Here is a 14679-nt window from a genome sequence, read left to right as displayed (position 1 = left end):
TGTGATTCCGAAAAGATAAGATCACCTAAATTTCGAGGACCTTTTTTCGCCACAATGCCGCTCTCATAAAAACTGGTAGTAAAATGACGACAGCGTATCTCGTTTTCCCGCCATAATGACACTGGTTTACAAGTGCACACTCTTACTCTATTGGAAAAAGTCGTACTCGTACTAGAATCTTATGGTCTCTTTTAATCTACAAACGTTGTTACTTGTTCCTTTAGTATTTACACCAGCACGTAATTTCCTAAAAATGGAGAGTTTGTCGGATACTTAACCTTGTCGCATTTAGAATTTTGCTTGTTTAAAGGGACACAGTCAGCTGGTGCACATGCGCATTAGAAACTATTTCTTAGATGATTTGCAATCACACTTCATCACAAGCCTCGCACTGAGAAGCTCATCCTTTGAAAAATCTAAACAAACCTTATCGAGATAAAGTATTTGCCAGTCAAAATAGTGATTATAGACCTAATTTCATATTAGAACACTCATTAGTTAATACTCAATCAAGAATTTACTGATGGACTTGTCCAGGGAAAGCCAAACGTCAACGAATACTTCTGAAGTCGAAGAATCATTTAATCGTTTATTTCGGTATCCGGTCGCCTGAAAAATTATCTTAGCTGTTTCTACGTTTCACAGTGTTAACATGAGAAGCAAATTGAGTTCAAATATTAGTAAATATGCCAATTTTAAAACGTAGCGAATCGACTGAACTGCAGTGTAGCGAAACGACCAATCAGCTTTATTTCTGCTTTCAATAATATGTTTTGCTTTTATAATTTCTCCACTTTCTAAATTTAGGAACCAAACCCATGTGATTGCATGAACGCTTGCTCAACCCGTAGAAAACAAGGTTCTACTAGAGGTTGTCCTTGTCGAGGAGATAATCGACTGTGTACCGAAGCTTGTCTTCGTCTGAGCTCCAAACCAAGCAGCCATGACAAACCTTTCACCAGGTTGAGAAAATGCGATCATGATTTTCCAAATCTATATCATAGTGATTTGCTCTCGAATGTTTTTGATTGGTTTCTCTCCACAGGCGATTTCTCCCGCCCGGCGCCTTCACGTTTCCCACCTCTTCTTTTTATGTTCTGTTGGAGACGCAATCCATACTGTTTTTAACCAAATATGATAAAATAATATCACAGGATGAGCAAAAGCATACTCAGAAACATGTTATCGGTGAAAGATTGAAAATCCAATAAAACACTGGGAAGATTAAAGCGGATTTCTGGATGTATTCGACGCGTACTTTTGATTTCAGGTTGAGGTAGATGGTTTTCAAACTGACAAAACTAATGTCCAGGTCACCGCGGTCACAAAGCTGGCGCCACTTTGAATCGACCAGTGAAGAATTTCTGTCCGAGCAAAACAGTTCAGTGTCACTTTGGCAGTTACAATCATGACAGCAAAGCCATGAAATAAATCCTGGTTCAAGTTGGTTCGGTCAAAATGGCTAGGTATTGGACGTCGATAATAAAGATGCAAAAAATAACTTCACCAATATCCAGCCATCTTTAACCAACAACGGAACAGACTGGGTTAATAGCTCATACATGCTGCGTTTCATCAACAACAGAGAGATGTGGAAAATATGTGATTAAACATATGGATAATGGTATTGGAGTTTTTAAATTGAAATAAAGAACGTGACTCATGGTTCCAAACATGGGGGATAGGCAGCTAACTTTAATCTTGCCGTTTTTTCGGCTGTACGTGATTGCCCCAGTAAAAAAAATCTTTCAATCATTCGAGAATGTTTCGGAAACATGCGCGAAAAGTAGTTCAACTCGTTTCAACGTCTGCCGTATTGAAATGTGGAGAAGTCACTTAGATATGTTTCTGTCCGAAGAGACAGCTAATACCTGATTGATAATGATTATTTTATCACTGTTTTCATTTTTGCAGTTTGATAAACCCATTCTTTAAATTTTGAAACGGCATTTAAAAAGACTTGCGGAGGTATCAGTAATTTGCTATATAAAAATAGGCAACCGGACAACCCTTATTGAACATTGACCTTACATGCACAACCACTCCATGCACAAATCCAATCCACTTGGTTTCAAACTATAGAACTTGGATAGATGGAATAAGGCTAGAAAAAAGTTTCTTTTGGCTTAGAGCATAATCATCAGGGTATTCACATATCCAGATTTCTTAAATAGATTGCCCTCAAAATGGTGGGTCTTCTCAATTTGCTATAGGTCTAACTTTGCAGTGAAAGACATTGCTTCTCTTGTCCAACTACAAATATGTGACGCATGGCGCACATTCTCTGGCTTTGGATCTCTGCAAGCTCGGCATCTGAGTTTAAAGGAGATTCGCCATCCACAATATCTCGAATTCATTTAGTCGCAGTTTCAAAGCTAGCAGAACAGCTCATTAAATACTGAAAAGTGGAAATATTTCAGAAATTCCTTCTCTTTGAAACACCAATTCGCAGCCCCCACGTTTGCTGTTAACGGCTTAGTCTCATTGGGTCAAAATTCTTAACTAGCGGAAGTTCTCCAAAACATGTTTTTCTTTAAACATGCTAGGTTGCAACATTCATACTATCTTCACTTACCATGAACACATTGCCTTAGTAACTTCTTTGACCAAATCCAAAAGCACTCTCGACCTTTTCTGTACTCCGACTCCATAATTGTTGTCATGAGTTTCACCTCAGTTAGGCCAAACTCCTTCAGCACATCCTCCGTGACCAGATACTTCTGTGCCATTTCATTTAGATAGCCTGTGTAATAATCTTCCCACAGCTCGTCCAGGATCAGCAGGGAGCTACACTCGACTGTGATTATTAAGCTCCCTAGCTGAGCATCAACAAACAGCACTTTGCGCATGTCTTGAAGATACTGCAGAAAACCATTATACTCTTCCTGGGTTGATGGTTTTACATCCTGAAGGTAATTTACTGCAATCGACCTCAGAATTTCATCTGCAGATGGAATGTTCCTACGCTGAGTACCAGGTCCTGTGATTGCTTTGCACTCAATCCTCATATGAAGACTAACTGTTGGTAAAGAAAGCCTCCATAAGTTTTAACTAAAACAAATAAAAAAAAAAACAACAACAACAACAACAATAAAAACTCAAAAAAGGTGTTCAAAGACCCAATGCAGAGGTATGCCGGAAAAGACAGGGATCCTCCAACCAAATATACTGATGATAAAAGAAGCAGAGACCGATACAACGTAGAATTACGGTTTTAAGGTTACTATATTTCGGCTGGCCAAACCAGCCTTCTTCAGGTACAATGAAAATTTACATTGGGTCATACGCTTATATAACAAATATTTGCGCAATAGCGGAACTACGTAAAATTAAATTGATTGACAGTATAAAATATGAAGCAAATGAAATAGTAATAACAAAAACTAAAAAATAATAAAAAATAATAAAAAAACAACAAAAGGAAAAAAGCTAGTAAATTTCTTCGGGAATATTGAGGCCATGTGGAAGAAGTGTTAGTGAGAAGTGTTACTGAGCCTGTAAGGCTATGCATGACACTAGAGGCTCAAGGGGAAACTATCGTCAGCTATCACGAGTTTCTTTGAGATGTCTGACCACCCGCTTGATACTTGATAATAGTGGATAATAGTTTTGACTATTATCAACTATTATTGACTATCACGCGCCGTTTGACCAGGGCTTAAAGATTCTTCCTCAGACTTCCTCGGAAGTCAGCTTATTATTATGCGCATGCGTGACCCTTTGTTTTCCGAAACAATGTTCCTCGTTTAGACACCGCGGCAGCAAAACATTTTCTTTGCTTCTCGTTAATCAAGGCACGACGGAAACATAACAAGAAACAATGTTTCCGTAACAATGTTCCTAGTTTGGCCAGGCCTTAAGGAACTTAAGGTTGGTGTAAAACTACAATTATAAATTTATCACCACTCCAGGAATTTAAAAAAAATATCGATTTCAAAGGTCGCTATTTTAACTTCGCTGGGGGTCTTAATTAAGGAATGAGGCATGCCTTATTTGCTTGGGTTTGTCCCAGTGTAGAGTTGCAAGACGATTGATTGAAACAATCAGTGTCCCAAATATAACAAAGACCGAATTTATACTGAGAAAAGTTTAATACCTTAGGTTCCCCGACATGGCTATCAATGGTTCAATGACTTAATCCCTGGGGGCACTAAGTAACCAAAACCTAATATAGGGCAGCCAGATTGAAAACGTGATTCAAAAGATTGCTTCTTGCAGTGCAGCCATTGACCTTTTGTCCCCTGGTCGTCATTATAATTATCTACAAGCGTTAATTCAACCGCACTTCGATTATTGTAGTCAGGTTGTACGGGGGAAATTTTGGCATAAAGCCATCGAAACTACACGCGTTCCAAAATCTTGTAGACAGTATCTTAAACCACTAGGCTGGAAAAATCTTCTAAATACTCCAAAATTATAAGCCGAACTTATACAACTTCATACTCTTTTCGAGATTCCGTAAATAGCTTGGTTATTCTACACTATCACGGAAACTGTCTTAAAAAGAGTTTTTCACTACAGTATGGGTGGTGGACGTTTGCACTTTGGAATTGTTTTCCAGGAATTTACAACAAGCGGAATCTCTATATAAGTTAGTATTAATGCAATACAAATGATTCAGATTTTAGCTTTTGATATTGTAATAAGTACTTTAACCCCACATTTTGTATACCTCCGTTATTTACTTACTTTCTAGCACTTACGTACCTACTCACTTACTGACTTACCAGCTGGCTGAGTGCCGGGAGGAGAGGAGCTCAGTCTGTCTAAAGCCTCATGTATTTCTCCAAGCTGATCTTTTACCTGAGCTGATCCTTTCTCCAAACGCTCGATCCCTTCACGGACTTCCTCAGTCACTTCACGGACTTCCTCGGTCGCGCTGTTTAGACGTTCTATGGATTTCTTAACTTCCATATCGTCTTTATACCATCTGTCCAGTTCTTGGGTATTTTTTTCATCCTCTAATGTAAGGGGATCCTTCAAAAAATTATCAACGGTCCTCTGCCATTCATGTTTCCTTGCAGCACTGATCTGTCCTGCAATTCTCACAAGAGCTCCGCTGATTTCTTGCCAAAGCGATGGAAATTCGTCATCTGTCACCTCCATACTTTGATTCACATGACCGTAAACTGAGTTTCTGTAATATTTGATTCTTGCCAATTCTGCAGTCACGCTGTGGTCAGAACTGGGAGGTAGCACATCCCAGCCTGTGGCAGGAGGGGCGAGGCCACATATTGTCCTCAGCAAACGGAAGATAAGAGTGACATCAAAATCTGTTGACTTGCCGTACACCGCTGGGGAAGGGTAAAGACAGTCCCACTGTGGCTTGGTGAGTTTTGCTGCCTTGAGCTGTTTCTGCGTGACAGGATTGCTTAGCATTGTGGGAAGATTACTTGGTGGACAACGGGCATCAAAAATCTCCCTCAGTAAGCTAGTTCCGCCAGCAATAAGAAGCCGTGTGACACGTTGGAAATTTCCTTTTCCAGCTGTCGAGCGGAGCACTTCATCTGGGTCTGGAGCAGCTGCCATTTGAAATGGTAGCCAGTTGACGTTTTTTTACCTCAAAACGTATGACTCTGTTACCATTCAGGTTTCAATGAGCAGTTATTCAACGACGTGTCAAATTCCACGAGGAAATCCACGGTCAATAACATAACTGTAAAATGAGATCAGAGTCAGAATTACTGAATCAGTAACACACTTGGATAGAAAGGTTAATTTCTAAACAGACTGTGGTGCTCCGTCTGCTGAGGAGGAGTGTTTGGTTTTATCAACACCAGAGTTGATAAGGTAATTTGCCCACCGTAAAGAGATTCGAGTGCAAGTCCTAGCACTCGATTCTCTTTAACGGGGGGCAAATTACTTTATCAACTGTGCTGTTGATAAAACAAACATTCGTAATATACTTTGTATTTTTTTTATTTACTCCACGTGATCTTAATAGTATATCAGATTACAGTACAAAAGGAGTGCAGAAGGGCATAATATAGTTAGCTAATTGTGTGCCCTTTAAAATTACGTTACAATATTTGGTAAGATAAAAAAAAAAAAAAGAAAAGAAGAAGATGGAGAACTAATTATAAATAGAGGAGATGAAAGACAGGTTGTGTGGCACTGATTAATACTGTGCAAAATAATACTGGAAGAGAGCTCGTTTAAATAGTTGTTTTGTTGGTTTTTGACGAATAGATATAGGAATATCATTGCAGTAATAGCATCCAATAACTGTTGGGCAAAATTTCCTAATATTTATTCTGAAAGGACCACGATTCAGATGTTGTAGGGAAGCAATTCGAGTGGCGTAATTATGTTGCTCAGGTACTAGGGTAAAGGTGAAATTGGAAGGGTTTCCATCTACAATACAGTCATAAAAAAGTTAGCAGGTATGAAATTTAACGATGTCAGGAAGCTTGATAAGACCAAGATTTACATAATGAGGGGTGATGTGATCACGAAGCGGGACGTTATTTATGATTCTAACTGCTTTGTTTTGTAACTTTACCAGTTGTGCTAAGGGTGCCTCATAGTTATACGCAACCAAAGGTTAGATAGGGATATACACGAAGTGCATAATTAGATACTTATAAGTGACTGGTTTGTAACATGACGTTTTAAAAGTTTTGTGATAACATTTACACTTTTGCTAATTTTACTACTTATATAAACAATGTGGTCTTGCCAAGACGAAAAGCAATCAATGACTACTCCTAAATATTTTATATTATGAGACTGCTTGAGACGCTGATCTGCTAGTTTCAGAGGGCGGTAAATATTATAGTTAATTTTTTGTTTTGGCTGAAATATCAAGTATTTCGTCTTGCTTAAATAGGCCTTATCACGGTTTTCGACGCCATTTTGACGAGCAGGCAAACAGGCTCGAAATAACAGTGTTTGTATGGAAATCCGATGTCAAATAATTTTCATAAAACATCGCTTCTGAAACATTCATGAATTGGAAACTTTTGGCAATAGGGAAAGGATTTTAAGAAAAAAATTGGAGGGATGTAGCTGTGCCAGAAAGCGTCCAGTCGTGTTTTGAACTTTCCATACATCTGTCTGTTAGAGAACCAGCCGTGAAATGTTTTCTTAAAATCCTTTTCCTAGTGCCAAAAGTTTCCACTTCATGAATTTTTCAGAAGCGATGTTTTATAAAAATTATTTAACATCGGATTCCCATACAAACACTGTTATTTCTCACTGCCTACTCGTCAAAATGGCGTCGAAAACCGTGATAAGGCCTATTCAGGGTAAGTTTATTTGAACATAACCACTCATAAATGACTGGCAGTTAATGGTTTGTTTGATGAAGCAAAAGGTCTAGATCTTTACCAGTCGCAGTTAAGGAGGTATCATCAGCACAAAGTCTTAGTGAAAAATATTTAGTTGCGTTGACAATGTCATTGATATAAGTCAGAAAAAGAAGTGGAGCTAAGATCGACCCTTGTGGTACTCCCGAATTTATCACATGAGAATCGGACAACACGCCATTAATATACACCTTTTGCCTCCTTTTGCTTAGGTAAGACCTAAACTACTGGTTTTCAAGATTTATTATTCCGTATAGGTCAAGTTTGGATAACAAGATAAAGTGATTGACTGTGTCAAATGCTTTACTTAGGTCGAGAAATAGAGATACAGCATAACTTTCTTCATCCAGGGCTCTCGTTATCTCATCTATTAAGTCTACAAAGCAGTCAGTTGTCGAGTTTCCAGGTCTAAATCCATATTGATTAGATACCAAAATACGTTCGGTCGTTAAATAATACATTAGCTGGTTAAGAATACACCTCTCAAATTATAAAACTTTACTCAATGCCGAAAGAACTGAAATGGGCCTGTAGTTATCACAAACAGAACGAGAGCCCCGTTTAAAAATTGGAATAACCTTGGCAGATATTAGACTATCAGGAAATATAGCTTGCTTAAGTGTTAAATCAATAATATGTGTCAGTGGTCTAAATATTTCGAGCGCGGCAGAAGATAATAGCAGGGGGTGAACCTTGTCAATACCAAATGATTTCTCTGTATCGATATTTTCCAATAGCAGGAAAACTTCAACTTCATTTACTTTAGTAAAGTAAAAAGTGCATTTTTCCGCTTCATGTACGACGAAAAATGGCGACCCGCTTTAGGCAGTTTAGATGCAAGGTCACTTGGAACATTGCAGAAGTACTTAGTCCATTGAGGCATGGCATGACTTCTGTGTAACGAGAGAATACTTGGGGTCGGTCACCTATTTTTAGTGCCAATTTGAACAGCCTAAAAACATTATTTGTATCGGTGGAAGATATTTACGGCATATTCTTGGTTTATGTTTGGAGAACGCTTCCTTGTCTGGTTGATGCCCGGGGATTTCGTGGGTTTACGGTATAATCAGGAAAAAATCTTCAAGGAGTTTGTTTCGATGGGCTCTCATGTACCATTTTTGGCAGTACTAATTGTCATCAGTGAATACAATGTAACGAGTATTGCCAGGCGTGATCAATCGATGAAACCCATAATCGATAACAGTCGATGGCAATCAATGACAGTCGAGAACAATTAATCGATTGATATCGTAAACTAATGACCAATCGATGCCCGAAAAATTTGGTTTTTCATTGCCAACGATTGTTATCGATTATTATATATTGTCATCGCTCTGCATATTTTTTCGAACGCCACAAAGAACTATGGAGAAGAAATACGGAGAAATTTAAATACATAACAGTTGTAAAAATTGCAGGGTACGTATCTAGCGAGGCCCAAGTTACAAGCTAGCCAAAGAAATTAAGAACGCAATATAAATGCAGCCGGGCCTCCTAGACCACGAGCAGTCCATTATTTTTCTCAGGGATAGTAAAAGCCAGTGAACCACGAGAGGAGATGCTCCTTCGAGGAGACGCGACGCGTGGAGGGAAGCGAAAAATAACGTACTACAGACAAAGCCAGAGCGTTTGATTTATGGTTGTGTCTAGAATGAATACCCCAAAAATTAGTTGCCCGCTGGGAGACTGCATGTAGTTGTGAATAGCCGGGTAACCGTATTAAAAGCGGTACTCGCATGAAACTAAGCTACAAGGATTTGTGGACACCATGCCGCATTGCGGGAATGCATTATTTACATAATGCTATTTGCTTAGCACGCAAAGCAATAAAATAACACACGCACTCTGATTCCTTTCCATAAGCGATACCCGGGGGGGTACTTGGGTTCAGTTTTGCTGGGTATGTGCCGCTGGCCTCTCAGAGCCCCTGCCCCATTATAGTCTAGTTTGTGGCCAGTTATAGACCCCATCTTAGTCACTTTTGGGAAAACGTAATTTTCGCGATCCCAACTGTCACTTTCTACTTATGCATTTACTTTATCAATCCTTTAAATAGGTCATCCTAAAATGATTGAAAGAACGGAATGTAGTGCGAAGTGATTGTTACATTTAATAACCAAGAACTTCTGAACTTTTTTACAGAGACCATTTTGAATCCCTACTTAATAGAATTTTCTTACCCCAAAAATCCGAAAATGTGCGACCCCATTCTAGTAACTCCATTGAAAATACAACCCCATTCTAGTCAATCCAGTCGTGAAAATGCTACCCCATCCAGCGGCACATCCCCATTAGCCTCTTATAAGGAAGTAACCCCCCCCCCCCCCCCCTCCCGGGATGCGATGCAACGCAAAGGTGGACGTACACGGTCTTTTGGTGGTTTTGCGTGGTTGCCAATCGACAAGAAAGTGTCCAGTTTTTCTTCCAAGAACCTCCGTAATTGTTTTTCCTCGCATCGTGCTCTTATTGAATGAAACTTGATACATGTGGACGATTTTGGTTGCCTAGCACGTGACTAAAATCTTGCTGTTTTCAGTACGGTAATATTCCTTTCTACGTTCAAACGACGGCTTCTGTCAGCGTTTCGTAACATCGGAAGAAGCTTTCAATCTTGTTAAAGCGTTGCGATGACTGTTTGCGAGGGAGGTTAATCGAAGTCCGACTTTTGGAAAATATTCTTCCTGAAAGGAAAGTTGCCCCTTAGTTTCTTTTTTTTTTTTTTGATACAAATTTTATTTTAATAAAGACAATACTTACAATACTTATTGATATACATATACGTACGTAAAGTACTAACTAGTACTACACTAATACAATACTAACAATATTTACATTACTTACTAACAATAAAATACTTATGCTATTACATACAATACTTGCAAAAAATGTCGGCCGTTAAAATTTTGGACGTTTTATTTCGGACGCTTAATTTTCGGACACTTTTTCCCTCGTTTCGGACAATTTTCGGACAAAAATTTCGGACACTGCGCTGAAACATGCCTAAAGTAAATTTACGCCTAAAAAATATGAATTAAACTGAAATAAAATCGGTGGAAATGATAGTTTTACTGTACCTTTAATAAAAGAAACAAATATTTTCCTTTCCAGTGACAAAAAGAATGACTGAGCAAAGCCGCCTAATCCGAATTCTAGCCATATCATGCATATTGGGTTTGAATATGTGATGCCGTCGCCCAGAAAGTACTTTTAAAGTTTACTATACTGTAAAAATTTCGGACGGTTTTATTTTCGGACACTATTTTTGTCCGAAATTAAAATCGTCCGAAATTTTTTGCAAGTAATGTAATACATAATACTCTTCCCCCACCCCCACCCCCCCCCCCCCCAAAAAAGTAGAAAATCTTCAATATGTATAAAATTCTATAAATACCAAACCCAAGCGCAGAGCCGGTTTTTAATAAATACACTTATAAACAATTAAGAATATTGCAAAGTCTAAGCACAGAGCCCACTTCTTATTGAATTTGTCCATGCAATTGGTTTTAACACATATAAACTTTTCTGTTTCGTATTTAATTTTCGCCCTATGTTTAAAGCCGGTTATGTTTGGTAATGTCTGATTTCTTCTGCAACCCCATATAAATGAGTTAGCAATGAGCAACAAATAATTCAGTAAAGGGCATTTTGCATATAGTATTCCGATCATGACACCTTGCAAAGTTAGGTGGAAGAACTCTTTTATCAATAAGTCAAAATAGTATTCAAAGTCTTTCCAAAAACGTTGTACATGACTACAATAAAAAGGACATGATAGAGGGTTTCTGGTTCCGATTTACAGAATGAACAATTATCATCAGATGTAACCTATCTTACATAACTTTGTATTTGTAAATAATATCTAATTAAGGACTTTCAATTTAAATGCTTTTATATAAGGTTCAAACGACACTTTGTGGGGCAGCCGAAAGATCTTTTTCAAGTGATCTTGTCATAAATTAAAAGCTTGTCTCAGATGTTGAGAACTTTTTGGAAACTGGGCTTTTCTACTTTTGATTAATGCGTAGTAATCCTTAGATTTTTTTTGGTACATATCAAAGTCCATATTTTCAATCGTCAAACAATTAGGGAAATTTCCCAAGGAACACAGATGTCTGTTTTTAGATATGATGGCATGGAGTGACGAAGTCCTGCCCAAATCGAAAAATTAGTTTTGCTGATTTTGTTGTTCCACAATATAAATTGCCACTCTTTTCCAGAATCAAAACCGTCTCGAAATTCGGACCACCACCGAATTAAATCGGAATAGAACAAAGAAGGGATAGAATGATCCTTAATGTCATAATTACAGTAAAATAAAAAGAGACCTCCGAAATGCTGCAATGAAACGGGTAGATAGCTTTTCCAAGCACCATCATTCTTTTCAAAGATTCTTTTCAACCAGGCTAGCCGTAATGATTTGATCATACTTTCAAGGTCAATCATTTTAAATCCACCGTTTTCATAGTCATTTATCGTCGACAGTCTTGTTACTTTATCAGTCCCTTTCCATAGAAATTTAAATAACAATCGGTTTAACTCTTGGATGATTCCCTTGGGTGCAGGGAGAAGTGACAAAATGTAGACAAATTTTGGAATAATTTAAAAAGACTTAATAATTGTCACTTTCCCATAAACAGAAAGACCTCTTGAGGGCCAAATATTTATATGCTTTTTAACACTATCTTATCTTTCAATAAAGTCTTTTTTCGTGCAGCAATTTAACGTCATAAGTATAATAGATTCCGAGGGCTTTCATTGGTTCATCGGGCCATTTAATGAATTTATCCTAAGTCCTGACAGTTCCTTACAAACATCCAAGAGAGTAAATAGAGTCCGTGCTGAATCCATATCTGACAGAATTGCTGTCGTATCATCAGCGTATTGGAGAAGCTTTGTCTCCTCTTACCAATTGTTATACCTTTTATCGCTGTATTTTGTCGAATGGCTATTGCAAGAGTTTCCATCCCAACCACGAATAAATACGGGGAGAGGGGATCACCTTGTGTTACACCCCGTTTCAAAGCAAAATAATCCGTTGTAAGGCCATTATTAATAACACAGCTTTGTATATTATGGTACAATGTCTTAACCCACCGAATAAAATCTGGACCAAACTGAAATGCTTTTAAACAACTAATAAGATAATTCCACTCTATGCTGTCAAATGCGTGATGGAAGTCTATAAAATCATTAAACCTGGGATGTTTTCTTTAAGAGTAAAATCCATTAAATTAAAGATTGAACGCACAGTTTCACCTATATACCGATCCTTAGCATAGCTACTCTCGTTGTGATGAATAATATTTGGTAGGACGTTCTTTATCCTAACGGCTAAAACCTTGGGCATAATTTTTGCATCCACGTTTACAAGAGAGATTGGTCTCCAAGTTTCTAAAAAAGAACGATCTTTTCCTGTATTTTCAATAAGGGTAATTACTGCTTGTTTCTGTGATCACGACATTTCACCTTTTTCAAAGCATTCATTCACACAACTAATGAAAGGTTCACTAATAAGTGGCCAAAATGTTTTGTAAAATTCAACTGGAATTCCGTCATTTCCTGGAGCTTTGTTGTTTTGAAAACATTCCAAAACTTTGGCACATTCTTCGAAAGTTATTTTGCCTTCGCATGAAAGCATTTGTTGTTCTGTTCGTCTAGGAATATTTCAATTATTCAAGAAAAGTTCCGTTGCTTGCAGGTTATCTGCATTGTTATACTTGCTTATACTATATAATTTTTGATTAAAACGTTTTCCTTCAGATAGTATGTTAAAAAGGTCAGTGACAATCGAACCACTGATTTTCAATTTCCGCACATGTTTTTAACATGGTTTCTTTTCTCTAAAATTAAGAATTTATTTTGTGCTCTTTTCACAAATGTTCCCACCAACGCGCCCGTGCACGGATGATGATATCTTAAAGTTTTTCTTCATAAAGAAGTTCTAATTTTTCCTTGGTTGAATTAAGAGCGTTTGCAATTATGTCATTAGGGTCGGAATCAAATATTTTTTTTACTTTTTCAAATTCCCTTTGAAGATTCATTTCTTTTTCTTTTCTTTCCATTGCTTTTTGTTTCGCATGCCTAAATGTTGTATTTAATCCAATTCTATTGTCTGTCAGTTCATTACAACCCTCTGTCAGCCAGATAGGTATTTTAGCTGTAACTTCCCTGATATAATCTTTATCCTCTAAAAGCGAGCAATTCATTTTCCAAAAAGTTGCCCCTTAGTTTCGGTCAAAGGAATGAGTAAGCAGGTAACACACCTACTAGCTGTTTTATTTGTTGAGTTGATTTTACGTCCTTACTTTTTGTCTCGTAATGGCAGCTGATTGTGAATAATTGACTTATAAATAATTTCTGCTTTTGATTAAATTCCGATCAAATTGATATAAAGTTTACAGCTTATCGAGCGAGCGAGTGACATTCAGCCCACAGCGGTAACTCGCTCATTGTGCAAGCGCATTCACGAGTTAAAAGGGGCGAAACATGCCTAAATATAATGAGTCCTTGACATCGCAGCGGTTAGCGGTAGTAGCTGTTCATACACTGAAGTTATCTATATGACAATGGAGACTCCAAAACAAAGGTTGGATACCTTAGAAAAATTGGGAAGTGCTGACCCACGAGAACCCATAACCGAATTTTCAGAATACATTGATACGTGTAACATTCCTGTAAAAAAAATTAATAAATAATAATAATAATAATAATAATAATAATAATAATAATAATAATAATAATAATCTTTATTAACATATACCAAGCAGCTGAAATTGTTATTTACAATTTAAAAGTTGAGAAAAGAACTATTAGAACCTATTTACAATTCATTCCGCTTTCGAGACTAATTTTCAAGCACAAACTTTTCAAAAGAAAATACAAATGTCATAATAATAATAAAAATAATAAAAAACAACATCTTAATCAACATATTCCAAACTATTTACAAGTGAAAAGTTCCGATTCCAAAAAAAAAAAAATTCACAGAAAATCAACGGACACACGCTTGGCCAGCGTTTAGGCGACAGTCATCGATGAAATCCCCTTGTGGAATTCTGTGAAAAGGTGTCCTGGAGCCTCTTACGCATGTGTGTACCGACCTTAAAATCTCAAAAGAAAGCAATGTTCTAATCCAAGTGATAGTAATGTGATAAGGTTCCTCATTCTTTTCTGAGAGCTTCTCGGCTAGGCGTTTGAGAAAGCAATTGCAGTCGGCTCCCATCCCACCGTTGGTTCCAAAAACTAGGCATAACTAGCATATAATAATAAAAATAATAATAATAATAATAATAATAATAATAATAATAATAATAATAATAATAATTATAACAAGAGGGCAAAATTACTAACTCCTGATTGGTCGAAACAGAGG

At 37.4% G+C, this 14679-nt stretch overlaps 1 protein-coding gene across 1 annotated transcript in view; it reads right to left on the bottom strand.

Annotated features, from left to right (window-relative positions):
- LOC146472363 (uncharacterized) overlaps positions 1-14679 on the bottom strand; it is a 37871-nt gene that overhangs the window by 9420 nt on the left and 13772 nt on the right. Inside the window, exons 2-3 of the mRNA XM_085119543.1 lie at positions 4728-5656; positions 2576-3019 (exon numbers count right to left, since the gene is read on the bottom strand). Of these exons, the coding sequence (XP_084975669.1) occupies positions 2576-3019; positions 4728-5529 (1246 nt within the window). The 5' untranslated portion in view covers positions 5530-5656. The remainder of the gene's footprint in view (positions 1-2575; positions 3020-4727; positions 5657-14679) is intronic.

The sequence above is a fragment of the Pavona decussata genome, unplaced genomic scaffold, assembly GCF_977016875.1.
Source record: "Pavona decussata unplaced genomic scaffold, jaPavDecu1.1 SCAFFOLD_100, whole genome shotgun sequence".
Classification (NCBI taxonomy): Eukaryota; Metazoa; Cnidaria; class Anthozoa; order Scleractinia; family Agariciidae; genus Pavona; species Pavona decussata.
This window is presented reverse-complemented; position numbering and strand designations above follow the sequence as displayed.